This window comes from Melopsittacus undulatus, chromosome 4 (assembly GCF_012275295.1).
Source record: "Melopsittacus undulatus isolate bMelUnd1 chromosome 4, bMelUnd1.mat.Z, whole genome shotgun sequence".
Classification (NCBI taxonomy): Eukaryota; Metazoa; Chordata; class Aves; order Psittaciformes; family Psittaculidae; genus Melopsittacus; species Melopsittacus undulatus.
Window position 1 is genome coordinate 46,796,613 of NC_047530.1, and position 13,261 is coordinate 46,809,873.

Here is a 13,261-nt window from a genome sequence, read left to right on the forward strand (position 1 = left end):
TTTGAAAGTTTTGGAAAGCATTAAGTACTACATAGATTTTTTTTTTTCCTTTTTTTATTGTTTAAGTCCATTTGCAGTGTTCTGTAACCTGCAGACTATTCAAATTGCAGAATTTCATCAAACTCTACTATTTTGTATTAAGTTTGAATTTTTAATTTTGTGTGAGGTGTGAAATTTTCTTTAACTGAGCTGATTTTGTTTAACACTAGGCACTTTTACTGGCTCATGATAAGGTTGCAGAACAAGAAATGCAACCAGACCCTGTGACAGATGAAAAAATTTATGAGAATGTTGGTGTGTATGGAGGGGAGACGGTTAAAATAGTTCGCATTGAGAAAGCTCGGGATATTCCTTTGGTAAGTACTGGTACTCACTCTGTTATATGTAAAAAAGGTAATAAGCTTTTTGTCCTTTGCAGATTGCTGTGAAAGCTTTGGAATTTGAATGTGGAGGTGATGATTAACTTGTAAACACTCCCCCTCCTCCAAAATGAGAAATAGTCAACAGATGGTAAACTTGTGTGTATCTTCATACAACAGTAGCCATGCTGCCATTTAAAATCTGTCAGCTTGTAAACTTATGTCAACTTGGGTTTGGAAAGGACCCTTTGACAGAAGTCACTGTTTCAAACTTTAGCTTATACATTTGTGACAACCATGGTTGGGTTTTGTTTTGTTTTGTGGGTTTTTTTTGTCATTGCTTTGGGGTTTTTTTTGTGTTTGAGGTTTTTTGTTATTGTTGTTTGAGGTTTTTAAGCAACTCATCTTCTATTTTGCATTTTTCAAATAAGTGTTTACTTAGGAATACGTTTTTTAAAAATCATGAATCTTGTGCAGTGGAGTAATTCAACTTTTCAATCTCTAGTGCAGCTTGAAGAAATAAAGTGGTATTGTTTTTAGTTGGAGCATTGAGTGTATGTATCTGAGCTTTTACTTGAATTCACTTTGAACACAGTTTCTTTACTCCCCTGGCTTGGAATATATACAATAGATGGCTTTGAGTTTCATATGTGTAATAAATTCAGAATGTGTTGCTACTACACAGGGCGCTACTGTTCGCAATGAAATGGATTCTGTTATCATTAGTCGAATAGTGAAAGGAGGTGCTGCAGAGAAGAGTGGGCTGTTACATGAAGGGGATGAAGTTCTGGAGATTAATGGCATTGAGATTCGTGGAAAAGATGTTAATGAAGTTTTTGACTTGTTGGTGAGTTGTACGCTTCTTGTTCTCCCTGCAAAAAATACTGCTTTCATAAGACTGAAGCCTGCTGGATCTACTTGTCATTTATACTCACATTTAGCATTAGTTTAAAAGTGTTTTAATTCTGATAGCTAGTGTTTATATGTAAAGGGCCATTTCAAGTTTCCTTTCTGATGCATAATGTGATATTAAGAAGAATGATGGCAGTTATGTGCAGAAATGAAACCTGCAGGTATTATCAAGAATGCTAGGCTTTGAAAATCTGAATATCAACATTTGGCTCTTTAGCCTGTCATTGATTCACTTCATCTGTAACTGTACTTTTGTCTTTTAAACCAGTTAAGGGGTAGATGAGATGCTGTTAGGAGCTGCCTTTTTAGGGATTTTTTTAAGCATTCACTAAAATATATTATTAATTCTTAACCCTAAGCCGTATTTTGATACTGTATATGAAGAGTTTTGTTGCTTGTTTTATTTTTTTTGTCTCAGGCTGACATGCATGGTACTCTGACCTTTGTACTGATTCCCAGTCAGCAGAGCAAGCCACCACCTGCAAAGGAGACAGTTGTAAGTAGCTCTGCATAAGTTCTTGAGCTTGATGATACCTTGTTTTACCAGTAATGTGGACAAAGTTCTTCTCTAAGTAATTTACATTGTGGAACAAAACTAAAATTAATTGTTTAAATTGGTTTAATTTTTACCAGACTAATACTTGAATTAAGTGTTGAAAGTGATTGATGGTCCTGAGTTCAGCAGTAACAGTCATTTTCCTCCTTCTTAGTAGCTGGTGCAGTGCTGTGTTTTGACTTTCAGCTTGGAACCTCAGAACAGCCTTCCAGTATCTGAAGGGGGCCTACAGGGATGCTGGTGAGGGACTATTCATTAGGGACTGCAGGGATAGGACAAGGGGTAATGGGTTCAAACTTAAACAGCAGAGGTTTAGATTGGGTATAAGGAAGAAATTCTTTACTGTAAGGGTGGTGAGGCACTGGAATGGGTTGCCCAGGGAGGTTGTGAATGCTCCATCCCTGGCAGTGTTCAAGGCCAGGTTGGATGAAGCCTTGGACACACCATGGTTTAGTGTGAGGTGTCCCTGCCCATGGCAGGGGGGTTGGAACTGGATGATCTTAAAGTCCTTTCTAACCCTAACTATTCTGTGATTCTGTGAAACAGTGCTGATAACACCAATGTTTTTAGTTGCTGCTCAGTAATGTTTACTCTGACCAAGGACTTTGAGTCTCGTGCTCTGCCAGGAAGGAAGGGAAGCCAGGAGGAAGCAGAGACAGGATACCTGACCCAGACTTACCAAAGGGGTATTTCATACCACAACACATCATGCCCAGTATATAAACTGGGGGCAGTTACCCGGAAGGGCTAGATCACTGCTCCGGTCAGGCTGGGTATGAGTCAGTGGGTGGTGAGTGGTTGTATTCTCTTCCCTTGTTATTTCCCTTATCATTATTCTTATTGGTGGTAGCAGCAGTAGCTTGTGTTATACCTTAGTTACTGGACTGTTCTTATCTCAGCCTGTGGGAGTTACATTCTTTCAGTTCTCCTCCCCATCCCTCTGGAAGCAGGAGGAGGAAAAAGGGGGTGGAGTGAGCGAGCGGCTGTGTGGTACTCAGTTACTGGCTGGGCTTAATCCACGACAGATTGTAAGGTGAAACTGTTAATATGGTATTTACTCGGTTTCTAAAATAGTTCTACTTTTATAATTTCTTACTATCTGTGCTTCTGAAATTCTGTTTCAAAATTCCCAATTTCTCTATTTTCATGTGTATAAAAAAGGGTTGTTGGAACTTGCAAATATGCTTTGGGAGGGAAAGTTTGTATACTGTAAACTTTGTTCATTATTTTTTTTGCTAACGTACTTTGCTTGAGACAGCATTAACAGTTTGAAGAAAAAACCTACCCATTTATATCACAGCCAAACAAAACACTAATAGTTGGTGACAAAATAAATTATTGTACAAGTGAAACTTCACCTGAAGCCCAGCAGGGTTTCCATCTGTGTATTTATTAGATATTTAAACAAATCAAAATACCTCTCATGTTTCTGAAATGCAGAGAACTTAAATGAGTGGATTTCATCTCCTAAGGTGGTGAGAAAATTTACTCTAGAATTGACGATAGGACTGACAAGAGTTAAATTCAGGCCTCAACTCCAACCTAGCACAGCTGTGTCTTTTTCCATTGCTAACCCAGTTAGTGATTTCATTCCAGTATCTCATGTGCCCCAGATGAAGCGTCCATTTTACAGAATGTTGGAGTTTTTGTACATCAGAGCTGTACTGCATCACAGGAAGATGCGGTGTAACTCTTCAGAAGTCACAGGGTGTTGTGTTTTGTTTTTTTGGTTGGTTTTTTTTTTACATTTGGTCTCTTACAGATACATGTGAAAGCACATTTTGACTATGATCCCTCTGATGACCCCTACGTCCCTTGCCGAGAGTTAGGACTGTCTTTTCAGAAAGGAGATATCCTCCATGTGATCAGCCAAGAAGACCCGAATTGGTGGCAGGCTTACAGAGATGGTGATGAAGATAACCAGCCATTGGCAGGCCTTATCCCTGGTAAATAAATCTCTAGAAAAAGTTTGACAGCCAGTTGTCCCCATAGCCACAGGAGCAACATTCTGTTTTTCAAAGACTTGCATACCCTTAAATATCTGTGACTGAACCTTTTGCAACAGAGCCTACTGTTGGTTATGTAATTCACTTACTTAAAAGGTTGACCTTTTAAGGCATCTGTATGTATAGATGCTAAATGCAGAGTAAAGCCAGCACTTCCTTTGCAGTTCACCTTTCCAGAGCTACTTTCTTCCTTTACTCCTTCACCCTGGGGACTCTGTGGGTTCAGAGTTCCCCCTGCTGGCTACGGCAGAAACGTGTTATTTTAGCCTGTCTTGTTCTCTGGAGATAAGAGCAGACATTAGATTTCTTGATAGATCATGTAGTCTATTTGAAAAATGTGTGGTTTGTTGTTGTTGGGTTTGTTTGGTTTTTTTTGTAACTTTTCTGCGTGTTTTCACTTAGAAAAGTGCTTCAGTTACATGTGACAATCTTTTTTCCTTTCTAACTCTCGGGGTTTTCAGACACTGAACTCATTATATTGTTTTTGCATGGAAATATATACAGTATTATAGTCCATTAAAGATCTGCTGATCTGTTAAACACAGTGAGCAGAAGACTTTTAAAATTCTGTAGAATATCACACTGTTACTTTATGACAAGTAAGCTGAGAGGAACACAGATTTAAATATAGGCTAATCTTTTTCAAGCTGAAGTTCAAAGACTTAGTATAAATAGAACACATACAAAGATAATTAGACCATGCCATCATAGTGTGAAATGTAGTCTTTCCAGTAGTTTAAATTTTCCAGGTAAAACTGGCCAGAATGATGCTAATGTTCTGCAAGTCTGTGTTAATATATTTTCATAGCAATAAACAAGCTTTGCAGCAATTATAGTTTCTTTTTAAATTCTAATTTCTTTTAAAATTTTTCTTATGTAAAAACTTAGGAAGAATGAATAAGTCATTATGAAAAAGTATGGAAATGGTTTCTAAATGTTAATGGCTTTTGTACTTTTAATGTGTTAAGGAAAAAGTTTTCAGCAGCAAAGAGAAGCTATGAAGCAAACCATAGAAGAAGACAAGGAGCCAGAAAAATCAGGTTGGATATATGCTTTCTAAGGAAAAAAATAAATAAATCTGGAGGTGCTAATTAGTGATAGGTAGAACCTTGTCATTATGGATTTGTAGAAAATTCTTCAATTTTTTGTAATACAAGTGTGATGATTCTTTGAAATGCATCATGTAAATACAGGTCTGAATTTAGCGCTTTGCTGTATAAATCACATGTATTTCTCATAACTATGTGTGATGTAATTAGGATGATGCAGGGGAATTTGGAAAGCCCCTTTTTTTCTTGAAGAATTTTATCTGCCATGACTCACTTGAAGTCCTTGGTATGTAACATTTGCTGAATACACACCAAACTGCTGTAATGAGCCAAAGAATGTAATGCCTTTCTGAAACTTCATTTTAAAGATCCAGATAGTGGGTGCGATAGGAAGCTTTGTACTGTACAGGTATTGGATTGTGATGATTTTTATTTTGGTTAGGAAAACTCTGGTGTGCGAAGAAAAACAAAAAGAAACGGAAAAAGGTTTTATACAATGCAAATAAAAATGATGGTAAGTAACATCTTTTGCACAGTGTTCATACCTAAAAACAACTATAAAAGAGTCTACAAATAGCCTTGTGAAAAGAATGCTGAATTTCAGAATATGTTAGAAATACTGCCTGATTGTGTTCTGTGCGGGTTTGTAATAGCATTTAGTGAAAGATGTAAGAGGTGGCAGGTTTTGTAAGGTCATTTAGTCTTTCATAAAGACTAGGTGAACAAAAGAAAACAGCTTTTTAGGCATGGAAGCCCTCATAATTTTATACTGATCAACCATTAGTGTGGTTTTGTAATCATCTCACTCGGCATAATTAAGTTTAGGAAATGGAAGCTTCCATGGAGAGTTTGCAGGCTGCTTATACTATGTTCTTATAACAGTACTTTGGGATTGGGATGATGATTTTTGATCTTGTTGGGCGTCAAGCATTATTCTTGTAGTAGAAACTTAACTCCTTGGCAAGAAAGTTGTTTCCCAAGTTTGTGCTACTACTTATGTCAGTAGTAAATGGAAACACATTTTCTTTCTCAAGAAAGGGTGGGGAGCCGTTGAAAAGCCTCATCTTACTGGGCAAGTGATCTTTTGGGGTTCTTTTACTCTGGGGACTCACAGATGCTGGGCAGAGTGTCAAGAGCTGCCTGAAACTTGATACTACATAACAGGCAATACATGCAATTATCAGTAAAGTATGTTGTGACTATTTTATTGGTTCTCTCTCAAGATTATGACAATGAGGAAATTTTGACCTATGAGGAAATGTCACTGTATCATCAACCAGCAAATAGGAAGCGGCCTATTGTTCTGATTGGCCCACAGAACTGTGGCCAGAATGAATTGCGACAGAGACTTATGAATAATGAAGTGGATCGCTTTGCCTCTGCGGTTCCGCGTAAGTTTGATGGGCAGATATGATTGCTTATTCTAAACATTGTCTGCAGGCACATCCTCTTCTGTTGAAAATAGTAATTGGGGGGTGGGGGTTTGAACAGCTCTTGGATAAGGGACAAATAATAAAGTTTTATCTTGTGTGGCAAAAAGTAGCTTTGGCAAGTCAGTGCATATCTGGTGTCCCAGCACAGTGTTATAGAGGCTTTGTAAAATATGTGTATATTTCAATTTAAATAAAATTTGAGTGAATTAGAGAAGTTTAAAAAAGAAACTGCTGAATTGGTCAAAGAACTTTTAACCCACATCTCCTGCGTAAATTTAAACTTAGGTGGTTTTAGTGCATTCCCAAATGACTGACACTTCAGCAAATTTTATATTTTTAATGTCTAATGTACCCTTAGGTTTACAAACAGCTTAGCAATGTAATTTGTTAAAAACAACTTTTATCTGTTTCCATATTTGGAGTGCAACTGCATTCTTCCTTCCCTAGTTGTCTGTTTTTTCCCATTAGATAATATAAACAAGACCTGTAAATGCAGGTTTAGACTTTGGCAACTTAATCTGTCCAGGGATATTTATTGTAGAAAATACTTTTATTTCTTAGATATTTTGTATGCTTTTTTTTTTATTGTTAACAGTATGTCTCCTAAGAGGACCACTTATTTCTCCAATTCTACAGGTGTATTTCTGATTTCTTTTTTGTCACTCTTATTTGCAGATACTACTCGGAGCAGGAGAGAGACTGAAGCAGCTGGCAGGGAGTACCATTTTGTTTCCCGACAAGCATTTGAAAGTGACATAGCTGCAGGGAAGTTCATTGAATACGGAGAGTTTGAAAAGAACCTCTATGGTACTAGCATAGACTCCGTGCGGCAGGTCATCAATTCTGGCAAGATATGCCTTTTAAATCTTCATACGCAGGTATGGCAAAGCTGTTGCCTGTTGTATTTTCATTGTAAAAGCTACTGTGAGAATCTAGAAAGCTGTATTTGATTTATATGAAATTAGTGTCTTCTCAAGGTCCATTTTCACTTTTATTCTAAAATTTCTTTAAGTGGTGTTCAGTTGACTATTCAGAGTGTTATGGATACACTCTTCTTGTTCCTTGTTTGAAAATTAATGCATTATCTTGTCTGTGATGAAGGTAATAGGGACCTTGATGTCAAGGTACTGAAAGCTGGTAAGAGCTATCTGAATTGAAAAATTACTTAAAATAGGATTTGATTAACTGGAACTCAGTGTTCCAGTTATTCTGTGAGCTCTGAGGCTTTTGAAGATGGAGAGGAAGTTATTTGGGATTATACTTGGAAACCACATTTGGGGAATGTTTATGCAGTTCCATAACACAGAGGATTAATGTACATCGCATCAGCAGTATTGAAAAGCTCTTTAGCTATGACCAGTTGACTATGGAGAAAGAAGAGAGAAACTATGTATACAGACTTCAACTTGGAAATTTAGTCAAATGTGGGAAGAGGCAAAGTCCTGGAGCACTGCCCATTTTCTAATGCATACAGTATGTATAAGGTCTACTACTGTTGTAGATGCTGCAAAAGAAGACCTAAAACTTAGACACACCAGTAAGGTCTGCTAGTACTGAAGTCATAATTAGCCATCACCAGTTGGGCCCGTGTGATACTTTACCAGCATGGCTCATAGGTATTGGAAAGCATGTAATTCAGAGCACCTTTTGAAAATGGATCTAATAATGTGGTTACAAAAATCTGTCTTAAAGACAAGTTGTTTGTCCAGAGGCATATAAAATGAACCTTTTGAAAAAATCAAACTACAGTTGGGTTCTTTATTTGCTGTCCCTTAATGTCAATGCAACCTGCAAAAAAAAAAAACAACACGCTAAGCATATAGTAATAGTGTATCTGATACCTTGTCTTTTAATTTTCAAAACAGAAAATACTAAACTGTAGTAATTAAAGACTCTTCTCTCTGTTCAAAGCTGGTACCCTTCCTTAGCATTGTAAGGAAACTTACTTCAATGTAGGTGACTTTTTCCTTTGGATACCAAAAGACATGTTCCTTCAGTTTAGTTTTGGAGAATATTCATGAGCAAAAGTAAACGTTTGGGTTCCACGAAGCTGAAAAATATTGGAATATCAATTTTGTAGGAAATGGTGAATGAACTCTTGAGTGGTGATGGTAATATTGTTATGGTTAATTATACTGCTGTTAATATATTGTACAATTGTCATTGTGTTTGAAGAGTATATTATCAATTATAGCATGTGAATAATGCATCATTAAATGACCTTTTCATGGATGGAACTGTTAAATATTTAATAAATTCTATTTCTGCAGTCACTGAAGACACTACGTAATTCTGACTTGAAGCCATACATTATATTTGTTGCACCACCTTCACAAGAGAGATTACGTGCTTTATTGGCCAAAGAAGGGAAAAATCCAAAGGTAAGGTGTCTACATTTCTGAAATCATGTTGGTTTTTTGTTTACAGATGGTTTTGATAAATTCTTATACTCTTTCTTTGAAACTGGGAGATGGTAGCGGTACTGAAAATGTGTGGGGAAGCAATGTAGGTGAAATCCATTGCTGTCCATAGTAGACAGACCATACTAAGGGAAGGGCTGACTGATGCTTTTGCCTAATGAAATAAGAGGTATGAGGCAAGGGAATCCGTTGCTAATTCAGTCATCCTGGGGCACAGTGTCTCAGCTGAGGTCTCTGTATTTGGGTACAAAAATACAACCCGTTATTTTAAAACTGTGGAAACCTCAACTTTGTCCTCAAGTAAACCTGAGAGTATTCTAGGGAGCAAATGATTATTCTTTTTATTTTAAAAACTTGCATGCACTTAAACAAGCAGTTACTTGAAAACATACTCCAAAACTTCTCAGATTAAGTTATATTTTAATGCTTGATTTGGTGGAATCATTTTTCATGTTTCAGCCAGAGCCATCTCAACCAGTTCAGATAATTTAGTTGAGGAGTTAGTTCTGTGGAATGGGATTGAAACCCACAGGTTAAACCAGAAAGTCTGAAGCTCAAAAGGTCCTTATCCAGCTTGTGAGATATAAAGTGCTTATTGCTAGGATAATGAGATATATTGATCTTCAGCTTTTTACCTGAAATCTACTCTGCAGTGATTGGTGGGAGCACTTTGCCTCCATAGTGTATTCAAAGTACTAGTTGAATATAATGCAGTTCATACTGAGGAAGAACACTCTTTCCAGCCTAACTCCAAAGGATTCCTGATGTGGCTGTTGGTCAGGAATCGTGTTCTATGGCTATGTTGTTTTGTTCTTGTTTGATGCAAGGGTGATGTATTGCATGGATGCAAATATGTATCATGGTTCAGTGTTGTTGTAAACTTTGCAATAGCTGATAGCAATACCATGAAAATTTGTGTAAAAGTGTTTCCTGAGCTGTTACCTTTTCCTACTCTGTTGTTGTTGGGTAGATGCTTACTCACGTATGCTAATTCTCCATTTTTGATTGCAGCCCGAAGAGCTAAGAGAAATCATAGAGAAGACGAGGGAGATGGAACAGAACAATGGGCACTACTTTGATACAGCAATTGTGAATTCTGATCTTGATAAGGCATATCAAGAGTTACTTCGGTTAATAAACAAACTTGACACAGAACCACAGTGGGTGCCCTCTACCTGGCTACGATGAGAGAACAATTCCAAGGGACAAACAGACTTCAGCTCAGTAATTTTTCCAAGGAGATGATGTGTAGGCATGTCCAATTCCTGGTGTACACGTGTGTGAGCTCTGGACCTCAGTAGCTGCATCCTTTGCCAGTGAAATTGCATATTACTGGAAAAAAATATGCTAATCAGCTTGTGAGCTGGTTTAGCTGCTCTAAAGATTGTCCAAGTTTTCTTTCTCTGTGGTCTAGAAATGGAGACCTTGACAGTACTAAATTCTAAAGCTTTAGATAGATATTTTCTAGCAACTACTTTTATACATAAATCTACCTTTTTTACCTAGAATCACTGTTATGAAATCAAAGGTTTTAAGTGTGTGTGTGTATATACAGTCCATGCTGTCACATAGTTATAAATATGAATGTTATTTAACACTTAACTTAATGACTTTGTGGGACATGATGGTAGTTCAGGAGCGTAATTCCACAGATCATTGGGCAGAGGAATAATGTACACAAGAAAAACACTAATATTCATGAGAAATCTCTCCTGTTCATAAAATACACAGAATAAAAATGCTGCTCTGGTCTGGAGCTGCCTTGTGAGGCTTTAGTTAATACTATAGTTATCAAACATTCCACTTTCTCATAGCACTGTAATAGGCAAATGTGTATAATGTAAATACTTCAATCTCTGTCTTTTTAGTCAGACTTTGTAAATCAGATTTGACTGCACAATAATTTTAGGTCCAAAGATTAATATTATGTTGATCTTTTAGATGTGATATTTTTAAGGAATTATCTTTAAAACATATTGACTGATTGGAGCTGTTGTTTTCAACACATAGAGATATTTAGAAAGGCAAAGGTTATATTTTTGTGAAATTTATATAGTTATAAGACATGCTTCTTAAAAGTCAACTTAAGTTCTCATGTTTTATAACAGAATACTGACTAAAATAGACTGATATGCTGAACATCAGAAGATAGTGGGGGTTTTTAATCTCTGCAAGTGGTTTGTTTTGTGGCTGTTGGTCTAATGGATGACTAACTGGAATTAAAATAGCTGAATGTAGCTACTGTGTTATAAATTACTGTTATAATTCACAAGCAAACATATCCTGCGTTTGCTCAGTACTGCAGTGAAAGTATGTGCAAAACACTGGTAACTGACTGAGAAGTCACACAAAAGGGGAATATTATTAATGGTTAAAACAAAAAAACTTGAAACAAGGGAACAAAAGGCAAGGTCTGTCTGTATTCTAGTGTGTTCTGCAAAGCAGATCAGAACACCTTTGCATCATCAGTTGATTCTGAGCTGTGAAGGTTTAGCTACTAAGTCTGTGTACCTGCAGTAGGGCTGTTCCATCCCTGAAGCTAACTGAATAGTATCTCTGCTGTTTTGGTTTTGCATAGCACAAAGAACCTTGACTGTGAATATCTCCTAATTTTAGCCATAGTGTTTCTTAGTTCCTACATGTAAAACACTGGAGTTATGTCAATGTGTAGTTCACTCCTGTCTAATGTTGAAGGATGAAAAAATAGTTGATTTTTTTCCATTTTGTCATGCATATATTCTTTCCTCAAAAGTTGGTGGAACAAATTCAGACCCACGGTTAAAGAGAGCTCAAAGTATACAGCAGATATAAAGAAATAGTGAGGTTACTGTCCTACTTACTGAACCAACATTCAGTACATTTTTGTATTGAAAAATGGAAGTATAAGTGCATTCATGTCTTGTTAGAAAGCAAAATTATTGCTGGTTTAATTAGTATTTAGGGATAAAAAGCAATTAAGCAATTAGTGGGGATAAGTAATGACCCCTCAGAAAGAGAAGGGGTTGGAAACTTATGTCTTTAGTTCAATTCAGTGTTAGAAACAATGATGTACTAGCTATTGGCCCAAGGGCTGGATATTCAAAGTAATGGCTTTTGCCTCACATTGCAGGCATGTTCTCAGTTTAATCCATAGTTTGACAGCTACGATGTTCAGGTATATTGGATAGTCAGTGTTTCATAGATGACAAAATATTGGATCAATTTTACCCTTTTTTAAGAAATATGATTGTAGATGTATTAGGGTTTTTTGGTATTGGCAGTTTCATAGCTGGACAAAGTGGAAAGCAGTAAAATGTTAAGTGTAACCTAGCTCAGCTACATAGGCTCTGTACAAATTTCTGCAGTCACAGTCAGATGGTTGCTGAATCCCCTTAGGCATTCAGTGTTCACAGGCAGTGTCAGTCACATTAAATCATGCCATTAATCAGTTTAACCAAGTTTGTCTACCCAGTTTATCTGAAATTACACAGAAGCTGTTTTTATACAAATAAGTTTTTGAATGTGGACTAAAAGAATGTTGCCTGAAGTTCAGCTCTACTATCTTAATTCCCAAGGCACACAGTACTTGCTGACATCCATGTGGAGAGGTGCTACGATAGTTTATAACCTGTGTTAGCTTTGTCTCCTGAAAGGCTTCAGCAGCACTGAGAAATGTATGTGGCTGTCCATCTGTTGCCAGCCTGGACCAGGAACTACCTTCTGTAAGAAATTATTTGGCCTTCTTTAATGAAGACTGTGTGTTAAATTCCATGAGAGTAAAAGAGAATATGCAGACTTCACCAGTGAAACTCTCCAACCTTATCACAGGCATTGTAGTGAGCTGTATCAGAATGAAATGAGGGTATCTGCATTTTTACCAGTCCAGATTTAATTAAAAGAAATATTAGCTGAATTGTGTAACAGAATTTTTGAATTTAATTTTATGAAACTTTTAAAAATTGGATGGGTGGGTTTAATGCCTTAAGTAATTAAGGTAACTTTACTGAGACCTGTGGTTAGCCCCACATTGTACTTTTATACATGTATCTGCACTCTGTATTTTGGGACATCATGAACTGCACAGTAATGTAAAAATGTAAAATATTCCTAGATTTAAAATAAATCATTGTACAATTTTACTTCTTGTAGTGCATCTTGGGAGTCTTCTTTCTGCCATTTTGCTGAATGTGGGAAGATGCTGTGACCTGTCAATGCCCTAAAGGATGTTCTCTGTTCCTTCCAACACCATGCATCCCAGGGGTAGAGGTAACAAGTGCTCTCAAATCTACAGGTTTTTCTTTTCAATCTACAACTGCATCTTTAAACAGTGTGGACTTACTATTCAGCTGTGCTGCCTTCAGCTTTGAAAGCTTCATGCAACTGTAGAATTACTTTTGGAAGTTCACAGAATTTCCTTGCACTTACCCCACACCTGCAGTTAAGTGCTGGATCAGGTTTAAAACAAGGTGCTTACCTTGAAGAGACTAGTAGTACTAGAGCCAATATGCTAGTGTTAACACCTATAGCATGTGTTCAGTTTGCTGGCT

General features: G+C 36.9%; 1 protein-coding gene across 1 annotated transcript in view; it reads left to right on the forward strand.

Annotated features, from left to right (window-relative positions):
- The window catches only part of PALS1 (protein associated with LIN7 1, MAGUK p55 family member), a 56,757-nt gene extending 43,904 nt beyond the window's left edge, over positions 1-12,853 (forward strand). The window contains exons 6-15 of the mRNA XM_034062278.1: positions 210-356; positions 1,045-1,206; positions 1,690-1,767; positions 3,590-3,773; positions 4,802-4,873; positions 5,325-5,396; positions 6,106-6,273; positions 6,991-7,193; positions 8,586-8,696; positions 9,747-12,853. Coding sequence (XP_033918169.1) covers positions 210-356; positions 1,045-1,206; positions 1,690-1,767; positions 3,590-3,773; positions 4,802-4,873; positions 5,325-5,396; positions 6,106-6,273; positions 6,991-7,193; positions 8,586-8,696; positions 9,747-9,923 — 1,374 coding nt within the window. The 3' untranslated portion in view covers positions 9,924-12,853. The remainder of the gene's footprint in view (positions 1-209; positions 357-1,044; positions 1,207-1,689; positions 1,768-3,589; positions 3,774-4,801; positions 4,874-5,324; positions 5,397-6,105; positions 6,274-6,990; positions 7,194-8,585; positions 8,697-9,746) is intronic.
- Positions 12,854-13,261: the final 408 nt, after the last annotated feature.